The sequence below is a fragment of the Orbicella franksi genome, chromosome 7, assembly GCF_964199315.1.
Source record: "Orbicella franksi chromosome 7, jaOrbFran1.1, whole genome shotgun sequence".
Lineage (NCBI taxonomy): Eukaryota > Metazoa > Cnidaria > Anthozoa > Scleractinia > Merulinidae > Orbicella > Orbicella franksi.
This window is the reverse complement of record NC_138151.1, coordinates 30,536,420-30,547,351: the sequence shown is the minus strand read 5'-3', so window position 1 is coordinate 30,547,351 and position 10,932 is coordinate 30,536,420. Positions and strand designations below refer to the sequence as shown.

Below are 10,932 nucleotides of genomic sequence, written 5' to 3'. Positions count from 1 at the left end.
TAACATTTAGAAGAATCTTTTTAATTACAATACTTACATTCGTATTCTATTAGTATCTTTTCGAGATGCTTGCTGTCAGAGAAGAACATTTAATTTTTGGGGAGAGAGAAGAGGGAATTACAGAAGACATTTCTTGTATATAAGTTGGGTTTACAACTATAGATAGCACTCATGACTTCTCCAAAACGTTTCATGCACCAAATGAAAATACTAAGTAATGAAGTAAGTAGAAGCTTTATTTATAGAGGATGGCTCTTATAGTACTCACTGATGAAATTAACATACTCAAAATTTAAAAATATAGGATAATCTAGAAAATTATGTCACTATCAGTACAAATGAGAAAAATATATATGTACTAAAATAGAGTGTGTTAAATTGATCGTATCCCCAAATAGGTAGCACATGGCATTTTAGCTATGGTATTTTCTCTACGTATTTTATAATTGGTGTGTTTTTTTACACTCTGTATTTTTTATGATATCCCTGTAACAATTGTTTAAAGCTGGTTTCCATGTAGTCGATTGATATCCCCATTCGTTCAGAATAGGTGCGAGCAATCGGGATTGTCGACTACAGGACGTTCGATACGACACTAGACAAGATCGCCTGTCGGATTGAAATTCAATCCAAACAAATCATAATCGCCTTATGAGAAACTGCTCGCAGGCGTCCGCGATTAGCTAGATTGATAGAAATACATCTCAAAACGTATTGTCGTATTCTGTAAGTCACTACTCTTCGTACGGCTACTTTTTTGTTTAAAGGCTCATGGCAGTTACAGAGCAGTCTAACTTTTTGAGATGATCAAGGCACATATATGGAAATCGAAATGGCTCCCGTCGTATCAAAATGCTTCGAAACCTTCGAGGCGATCGGGACGATAACTTGCAAATCAGCCACAATAAGCATACTTCATAGCTTGTCTGTTGTAAGGAGGTAAATGAACATTTGGTACGTCAGTGAACTATTTTAACATCATGGTCGTCCATCGTTGTTGCCAAACAAGCAAACGTCCTGTCTATTTTTCATCATAGTGTTGTTGAAACTTTCGACTCACGTTTTCGCCGCGGATTTTGCCAAGCAAGCTAATAAGCACACTTTGTGATTGCGTATCGATAAGTGACACCCACATTATTGCGGAGGAAAACAGAATATCTGTCGCACATCTACCCGCTGCAATCTCTGTCGCTATTCTTCATTACAAAGCAAAGAGGTCTTGACTAGACCGCTATGAGATCGTGATAACAACCAATCTCCAATGTAACGGCGCCAGGCATCGTTTCATTGTGCTGTCGCCTTCTGCCCCTCAGTTGATGTTGTAGGACCACAGTTCTGTTGTTGATGTCGATGGTCATTTTCGCTTGACCCAGGAAGGTATCACAAAAGACATTGCTGTCCCATATCTGAAAGGAAGAATAAATACCGAAATGTTCAGATTAATTCTTCCAACCCTCCCATCTCTCGCAAAGTGAGTCTCGGGTGCAACAAACAAACAAACAAACAAACAAAATAAAAACCTCCAAAAATGTATCAGCCGCAATAAGCAAATGAACTTATATTTAGTCTTGGCTCTACTGTGATCATAGCACTTTATTGTATTTGACAGCATTTGGTTTAAAACCTAACCCAAATTTCTTTAAGCGTGGCCTTTACTATCCTTCTCGCTGCTGCAAAGCTCTTACCTGCACTATCAAGTGGGTTTTCTTGGGCCTACGGACATAAAACAGCGCTCCAGAATTCCATTCTGGGTTCCGTGTGTTTTGGAGTGTAGGAGTTCTAACTGTCTTTCCTTCACACATGATCAGAGCATAAGGATCCACACCTGATACAGAACATGGAGGAAACGTTGGTTCACACTAGCGACATGACGGCATAAGAAGGTATGTTATGTCGTTCTGTTTCCAGTGTGAACATCCTGACATAATGACAAAAGTGACATAACAGCATGAACATAATGACATAAGGAAAAAACCCTGATCTTTTCCTGACATAAGCGACCTTATGTCGTTAGGTTGCTAGTGTGAAATGCTATTGTAGGCTAAAAAAAGAACACAAGAATAAAAATCCATCGGATCTTAAGAGGGCTGAATGTGACAATCCAGAATTGATGTACATTTGAAAATAACCATTTAATTGTGAGATCGATAAGCAAATAAGTACCAACAAAAATATGTTACAAATACAATATGTTATACACAATATATTAAATACAAATTTGCAAAGTGTCGAGGTTTCTTTGCAGCATAATCTACATTTACGTAAGAAACCCCAAGGCGAACAATTGAGTGAGAAGTCTGGTGAGGAAGGCATTACCAGCGCCTCCCTCACCTCAACCCTTGTGCTGTCAATTCCCTTGTCAGTACCAGTCCCTTCTCAAAGGCAAACATTTTGAGCGTTAAGACTGGTATGGAAGAAATTAGCAGCCGTCAGCACCAACCCTCTCTTTTCCTGGAGTTTCCAGCAGATAATATTTTATTAAGTGAAATAGAGTACTAACCTAATAACACAGACTTCTGTTGAAGTTCAACCGCTGACTTCACCAACACAGACAAGACACACACGGGGGTGCGGAATCTTGGAATGCAGCAAAAGATTTTACTGCCAGTAGGATGGTGCTTTTCCAGAACACTTATGACAAAGGGGGAAAAAAGAAAAAAAATTGTTTAAGTTTCATTCAGGAGTAAAGGCGTTTGCTCGCTTAAAGAGAGACTAAGACTGAAGCCTCAAAGCATAACTGGAATAGAAGTAGTTTACTTAGTGTGGTGGCAGCCTGCGTGGTTATCGTTTATTTCCAAAAGCACGCAAAGAGGACGAAACTACGAGCGGGTGTGACAAAATAAGGAGCAGGGGGGGAGGGTGGGACAAACAAATGAAGCGGGCTTTCATTTCCAAAGCACGCTAATGTGATTCGTCCGGTGAGGGTTCTGAACAGAACTGTTCTTGGTGACTCTTAAAATGGAACTTAGTTGTTAACTCAGCCGATATATACAGGTACCTTGCATTCGAAGACTTCTCTGTGAAGATTCTAATCATGAAATTTCCCGCCTCGTTCGGATCGTAGGTTGATGGTATGACAATATATCTTCCTTGTTTCAGCTGATATCTGTTCACCACCTCACGCATGTTTATGAAGATCGAGTCGCCAGCTTTTTCCATCATTGAATGCAAGCGGTAAGTACGATTCTCTTCCACCTTTAAAACATCGGCATTAGATAATCAGTTACCGCTAAACTAAAACACGGTCAGCATTACGTAAAATAGACTAGGTCCAGCGCCAAGACCAGAAATCACATGAAAGGTCCGCACATACTATGGTACGTGTTGCGGGGACATGTTGCAGCGAGACTTTTCCTCGTGTGAAATGCCATGCAACAATTGCAAAGTTCTGTTGCGGGAAAAAAGTTTGTCTCCGCAACACGCCGCATGAAATTCAGCTGGTTTAAATGTGTGCGTCATATTAAAGGCGGGAGCAAAATGACCTCATGTTTCAATGTCGCATCGTGTACCTGCTTATGCAAACTGTCCCCGCTCAACACAGAAATAAACCAATATCCGCTCCGTACGCCCTACATTGCGCACTGTCCCTGCAACACTGGGGTTCGTTCCCGCTTCATGTCTATTAACTTGCCCTCTAGCCTCAGGTGTGAGCAGACCTTTACTGTCAATTAATGTTCTTGCGTTTATTGAATTTATTATTTTTTTCGTAAATAAAGTAACGAAGCTAAAAAAGAAGCGCCAATCAGAAAACACCGATAAACCGTTTTTTAACACGGTACCTTCATGATGAAATATCCAATAGTTAGATTCTTTCCACCTTCATCTCTATCGATGCGCGTGTCCTCTTGCATCAGAGCAATCATGACTTCTCCATCATCCTTGTCTTTGATGCTGAAAGCATACTAGCAAGAAACAGATAAGTCCATTTGGGTAGGAAGGTACCAATAATGGAGGGGTAGGCGTTAGAGACCCGGTGAGTCTACGTCTAAGAACGCTATACCTAGTAATGCAGGTAGGTTGGCATAGGGGTCGGCCGCTTTACTACTCTTAACCCGGGTCTTAACGAGTTATTTCATTACGGTGTACTCCCCATAACTCGAACCCTCGGTAACTCGAACCAAAGTCAATTTCCCCTAGATTTCCGTCATACATTTATTGTAATTTTACCCTCGGCAGCCTGCAAGAGCATTCAGTATAATTAAATTTGATTAAAATGTACTCTGTGTGAATAGAAACAGTAACAGTAAACATCGTTTTTTTTCTTCATTTCCGGTCATCTGTTCTTAACTCCCGACAACTCGAACTCCCGATAACTCAGACCTTTTTCAATCTCCTTTGAAGGTTCGAGTTATCAGGAGGAAATATTTAACAATGCCCTAGCCCAAGAAAATAATACAGATATGGAAGACAGAGTTTTTTTTTGTTTTTTTTTGAGGGGGAGGGGGGGGGGGTTGGGGGAGGGAGGGAGAAAGGAACGAAAGATATTCACTAAGTGATTTCCATTACCTGTGGGTTCCTAAAAAAGCTGTCTTGGTTAGTAACACATCCACCAGCAGAGAAACCCAGCTTCCACTCGTTGTTGTGTTTAAAAAGATGCCAGCGTTTTGAAATCGAGAACACTGATGTATTCATCAAGTGACATATGGTGGCTTTGGAAAAGTAACGACAGAAGTCTTCAAACGCCATCCTAAGCAATTATAAGAGATGGAATGTTAAATCATTCGTTGCCAATTCATAACTTCCTTAACTATATGATCAACCGTATATATCATTTCTGTTCAAATAGGAGAGGTTTTAGATGGCCAAAGCGTAAACTGACATCTGGCAAATAGAGAAAGTTCTATCTGATAACTGGCAATTGCTCCCGCCCATCCAGACCCTCCTGAATGTCTGATTTTTCTTTAGTCGTTAGTTTTCTATAAATACGCCCACAATGAACTAACCAGAACTCTCCATCGTCATCAAAATCTAGTCCAAGCTTTTTTCTTCCATCTGCATCTAGCTTTTCCCATTCTGCTGAACTACGGAAGAAAACAAACAAGCGACAAATTCGTTTTATGTTCTTCGTCTCATCAGTTTTTACCTGCTTCTACTGTACCCACATTATTGGGAAGGTCTTCTCGGATCGTCATATTTAAGACAATGCAAACTAATTAAAAAGCATCTTGGACAGTCCGTTGGTTCGTTTGTTCATTCATATCACAACATTGTGTTGTGACGTAGCGTGTTCACCCTTAGCATCACAGTGTCAGATATTCTGGGACACTATCTGATCCTGGGATAGTTACGCTTTTGTCACGAACTTGAATTTCCTATAAACATGAAGAAATTATAGTTCAGAAACAAAGCCAGAATTTCAGTCTGTACTTTCAGTTTTTCTGTTTTTGTTCACACTTCAGTAAAATGTTGAGAAATTACCCATCACTCCAAGCGCCGTTCCACTCTTTCTGTCCCCAGGGATTTCTCAGTCGAATCAAGTATAGATGCTCACGGTTAAACAAGTTGAACAAGCCCTCGCCAGTGGTGATCTGAAAACAAAATAAACAAATCATGTTAACGATTTGTTATTAAAAATCGTGGTCATTATTCGCGGAATGAAACAAAGCAACATGCTAGCATACCTTCTTCATTGAAGTCACGCTATAAGCATGTCCCATTACCAAGCCAGTTTCGGTGCGTCTCTCCATGTCTTCATTTTTTTTGGCCTCAGGAATAAAACAGCGAGTCAGACAGACAGAAAAGACAGACAGACAGACAGACAAGACAGACAGACAGACAAGACAGACAGACATACATAGACTTGTGGTGATGTGGAGCCAAGATATCTTAATTAAAGCAGTTATAAAAGAACAGACGCACAGTAACTGAACTAACAAACACACAATTGTTAGCGAGCTTATACGAGCAAGAAAACAATCCTAAATTTAAATCTGACGAATTGTACGACAAATAAAGCAACATTTACCGTGATAGAAGCACCGACTAGCGATCTGTCACTCATTGCTTTTCGCATGCTGTTGAAAAAAGCCAGCCTTCTTTCTTCATCATCATTGAAGCCAGCATCCTTTAGGTTGACTGACTCGCACACACCGCCTGTGAAATCCACCAGGGCATCCGCGATATTTCCTGCCTCCAATGCCTCGAAACTTCCATTTAACCTGAAGTAAATTAACGAATTTTATTTACCCTTTTGTTAAGCAGTCTTGCATGTGAAGATGACATGAGTGAATAAGGAGCTTTCTAGATGCACAGGCATAATGGTTAGTGATATTCTGATTGCCATTATTCAAAGTTTCGAATATGACTCTCATTCACACATTGTATTTGATCCCACATTTACTCTCATCGAAAAGTTGTCTCACTACCACTCCTTTGTTTAGTTATTGTCCGTGCTGGTCAGGTGAAAGCAAATAAAATATCATGCAGAGTGATGCAGAGAGAAATGGAAACAAAAGAACATTACATTTTACAGTATATGCCGTTAGTGCTAGACTTAACATTAATTAAGTCTAAACGAAGGTTCCTTAGAGTTGGACATCAGCTTAAATTATCAAAAAAAGGAATTAGGCGAAAAGAAAGATAGGAAAAAAAAAAACAATAGACAGACAGACAGACAGACAAACAGACAAACAGAGACAGATAGACCGGGAGACAGAAGACGGACGGACAGACAGACAGACAGGCAGAAGACAGAAGGCAGAAACACAGACAGCAAGATAGACAGACATGTAGATGGAGAGACCGACAAACGAAGAAAGGCAGAAAGAAAGGAAGGAAGAAACCTTGGAACATCAAATATTAAGTGATAAATCATTACAATCTAGAAGTTCAAAACAGTAAGGTTAAGGCGCAATTCATTACCAATTTTACACGATTGATTAAGAATTATTTACGATGAATTAATAATGAAGCATTAGTCATTAACGTACTTTGCGTATGCCTTCTCAACTAACGATCCCCAAAACTCGTTCTTCTCCTTGGAGTGGATGAAGACCAACTGACCATTAATTGTAGGCAGTAGATCATCGATTACAACTTCCGTCCACTCACCCTGGCGCCAAAACCGAAACCTGAATATTCCCTGGTAATTTCCTACGTCATTCGGGTCCCACTCCTGCTTCTTCATGTCGGGAATAACCTAATGGGAGGATAAAAATAATTTACTATGACAGTCCCTTAAATTTCAATTCAAAATTCAAATTTGAGACATTTTGTGTCCTTGTGCATGATTTGAGAAAGACTTCCCTTGTAAGTCGAAATATGACCTCAATAAACCAGCCCTTCTGCCGTAGTATCAGCTTTTTTTTTCAATCAATTGTAATCTGCGCATGGATTTGACTATTAAAACTGGGAGGTTCTCTCTAAAAACCGGCCTCTTGATAGTAAACACAAAATCAGCGTATCATATGCTTGAATTTCACATACATTTCCTGATGCCAACTTTTCCACTACGTTATGACTCATCAACGATTGAGAAAGACGATTTTTGAGAATATAACCAGGTTATAGCTAGTTTGTTTGTGTTAGTTGCCGTTTGTTTTCTTTTCCTTTTTGTTTTGCTTGTTCGTTTGTTTATTTATTTGCTGCTTTTGTCAACACTTGCACACACCTTCTCTAAAAGTGACGGCTCCAGGGCCAGTGTTGCACAGGATGCCACAAACCAACAGTTACCCAGCAAGCCTTGAGTAATGTCATGTCTGCTAGATCCATCGACGAATAGGCTTGGAGGATCAGGGGCACAAATATCCTGTAGGAAGACAGATTGAATGAATTCAACAAGACGACAGCTCAACCAATTCGCAGGATGTCCGCGATACATTTCTTTTTGTATGTCTCACGTGTCTGCCCGTCTTGTACAGGCTGCAATCTAATTGGCTGAGCTATAATACACTATCGGCGCACGCGCGCGCGACGTTTTCTGAGGGTCTATTTGGTTTGGCGGTTGAAGCTAATTTTGAGAGTCGGTTTGCGGGAAATTTACCTGGCGGTTTACGGTTAAGAAATTATAAATTCAGCTGGCGGTTGTCAGTTTTTGCATTGCTTGCTTTTGTGGTGGTCAGTCAAACATCTCGAGCAATCTTTGTGTTTGCGTTTTGTTTGCTGGTTGCTGAATGGAGTTAGAAACAATTTGTTCTCACTGTTCTTAAGATTTTGTGGTCTTTGTGTGAGGCGAAATACGATTGTTGAGCTAAAATATAGTGAGGAATTTGTTACGCTCCGTTAAAAGATCGGTTATGATGAGAATCGTCCAACTAGTAGGGCGGCTTTGGTTTTAGGAGAAAAATAAAGCGGGCTGCAGTTTCGGAGGAGCAAAATATGGCGATTTTCGAAACGTATTAGTGTACGACCCCCCTATAATGGATTCTCCTTTCTTGTTTTTCAGAAATTTCGAGCCTCTTTCTGAAGAACATTCAGAAACATTGCTGGACAATTGAATTCCTAAGAAGACTAAAAAGAGGATAGGAAAGCTACTTGACTTTAAAAACTCAAAATTGTTGCTGAAGCTGACGAGCGTGTTTCCTCAGCTAGAAGTTTCAAATGACAATTCAGACCGTCCGATGTCGCCTAAGCGTGGGGTTTGGTTTTGCTTTTACTTCCCATGGGTTGCCGGAGAAAATGGTACAAGATATCGATTTTTAGACCAAACAAAAGCAAAGCAAACGAGGTACTTTCAATAATCAAATGAAAAGCCCTCTTTTTTGTTGGATAGATTTGTTTCCTTTGTTTGAGCGGCACACCTTGAAGCTGACTTTTATTTTGACTTAGGATTAATTTTTTCGTTTTTAATCGTTCAGTATTCACATTTGCGCCTTTTTTGAAACAATTCACACAACCGCCTGTGAAATGAATCATTTGGTAAACAAAAATATACAACGCCCATTTAGAAAGAAAAATAAAAACCAATAAGCTTAAACAGCAATACAGTCCTAGTGATATAAAAACAATATATTTGGTTCGTCATTTGCTTTATTTAATTTTCACCTTGCGAGACAAAAATTCTCTTCTCTTTCTGCTGAAAGAGAAGGGTATCTCTGTTTTTGTAGGGCAAGTACTTCTGTAACCCGCGATTCCAAAACGTGTTCAAACCTTTCATTCAAACCCCAGACTCATTTTTTTTCTCTATTCAAATCATTCATTTATCATTTTAATCATAATAACATGATAGATCAGCTCACGACATTCGCGTTACCTAGTGGATAAAGTCAATATTTGATTTATCGAACGGGTGGCTGTACGGAAGCTTGTAAATATATTTATTTAAATACCATTGACTTAAGTACTCGGTCACGCGTTTTACACCGAATGAATAACAAACTCACTAAACTGATTGATGAATTAGTTTAAACTTGGATGAAATCTTTGCACAGCTTTGAAACAACCGAAGCAACAGGGTACTTTTGCCCTCTTGCTTTCTATATGTAACGTAATCTTATGACAAAAACTGTTTTGATGGTTACACAGTTTACTACACTGAACGGGAGATAAATATTTGGATGATCGAATGCATGTAGCAAAATATTTTTGAAAATTGATTTAATATAAACAGAAAACTAAGTAAAATAAGTTGTAAGTTTTCGTTATGTCCGATCGATGTGGCGCAAAATAGGCTTTGCGACTTAAAAGTCACTTAGTTACATATCTGTTATATACGATTGGATATCATTTTTAATTGCAACATTTATATCAACTGAGATATAAGTTTAAGTAAATCATATCTGAAAACAAACCACAAATCTAACCACTACTCAAAAGCAACAGAAGGTTAAAAATCACGAAAAAGGAACTACAAATAGGATTTGTAGCTTGGAGGATGTGGTATAAACGACGTTATATAGTAGTGCGTTAATTTAGATATATTTTTCTTTTCTACCTGATCAGGGTAAAATTATGCTAATTTAATTATAAGTTAACCTGATACAATCACGCGATTTACATGTTAATAATTTCTTTGTTGCGTTGACAACAGTTCTTACACGGAATGGAAATCAAAAGTTTGAAGCAAATACCTGTTTTCGAAAGCAATACCTTTGAAAATGCGTGATTTCAATACTTACCTATCAGTGAAAAGATTGAAAATTTACCAGCTGTTGATAAACAAAACTAAAAGTTTACCTGAGGTCGTTTCCACTCGACTGCTTGCGGCAGTTCTCGGCTGAAAAACAAAGATTTCTTTTCCGCAGGGAATTCGGTGTCCACGAACAATCGTTCTTCTTTTTCACATTGTTTCTTGAGCTTGCTGTAGCGCTGGTTTTTGAAGTAATGAAGCTTTACCATCGCTTACAATGGCGAGATTCCACGCCTGGTAAGTGCAAGCTTCGACCGTGCATAAAAAATGCAGATTTTTGAAAACAAGTAACATCATCCTAGTGGTGGACACGCGGTAAAGGTCTGGGGCTAGAACATGGAAGAGAGGCTACGGATTTAATCAAAACAATGCACGCCTATTTTCCGCTTCCACTAAAGTTTGGTGACTTTGCCTGCCCATAATCCCAGGGGCAGCTAGTCGGGACGATGCGATGTTTTCAAGCGAAAATTGACAACCCTGCTCTTGAAGTAAACTTTCCCCACAAAATATCGCGTCGCTAGCAAATATCGCATCATCCCGACTAGCTGTCCCTAGGCCTCCGACGATGGCTCAACATAAAAGCTATAATCAGTTACAATTAGCCCTTGTCTAAGGTTTGCAGGCAAATTTCTTTACTTTGCTAGTGTAGACGTTTGATGAACTTCAAATCAAGGTTCTTTTACGACCCCGTAGCAGATTTGTTTGAAAATCCAAACATCATTTTCAGTTTCCATAATTCTTTTTTTTGTTTTGTTTTTAGAGCTTAAAGTAAAGATCAAGAATATTTTTCGATTACTCCAAAACGTCCGTATCTTTATATCCCTTCTATGCTGTTTCGCATACAGTTCACATTGATAACACGAAAC

At 39.2% G+C, this 10,932-nt stretch overlaps 1 protein-coding gene across 1 annotated transcript; it reads right to left on the bottom strand.

Moving 5' to 3' along the window:
- Window positions 1-107: 107 nt before the first annotated feature.
- On the bottom strand, window positions 108-10,877 carry LOC145493827 (calpain-5-like). The gene is made up of 13 exons (XM_081473299.1): window positions 10,114-10,877; window positions 7,610-7,747; window positions 6,930-7,138; window positions 5,966-6,158; window positions 5,622-5,705; window positions 5,419-5,528; window positions 4,944-5,021; window positions 4,507-4,687; window positions 3,780-3,902; window positions 2,999-3,195; window positions 2,501-2,631; window positions 1,686-1,825; window positions 108-1,406 (listed from the first exon to the last, which is right to left on the bottom strand). Exons 1-13 carry the CDS (start codon window positions 10,273-10,275, stop codon window positions 1,224-1,226), a joined length of 1,929 nt encoding a protein of 642 aa, XP_081329425.1. The 5' UTR covers window positions 10,276-10,877; the 3' UTR covers window positions 108-1,223.
- Window positions 10,878-10,932: the final 55 nt, after the last annotated feature.

What these genes read in the sequence shown, in the direction of transcription:
- LOC145493827 (XM_081473299.1), bottom strand. Translation starts at nt 10,275, where the DNA reads ATGGTAAAGCTTCATTACTTCAAAAACCAGCGCTACAGCAAGCTCAAG. An exon ending in GCGTGACTTCAATGAAGAAG is followed by an intron (nt 5,529 to 5,621) that starts GTATGCTAGCAT and finishes TTTTGTTTTCAG; the next exon opens with ATCACCACTGGCGAGGGCTT. An exon ending in GATGACGATGGAGAGTTCTG is followed by an intron (nt 4,688 to 4,943) that starts GTTAGTTCATTG and finishes ATAATTGCTTAG; the next exon opens with GATGGCGTTTGAAGACTTCT.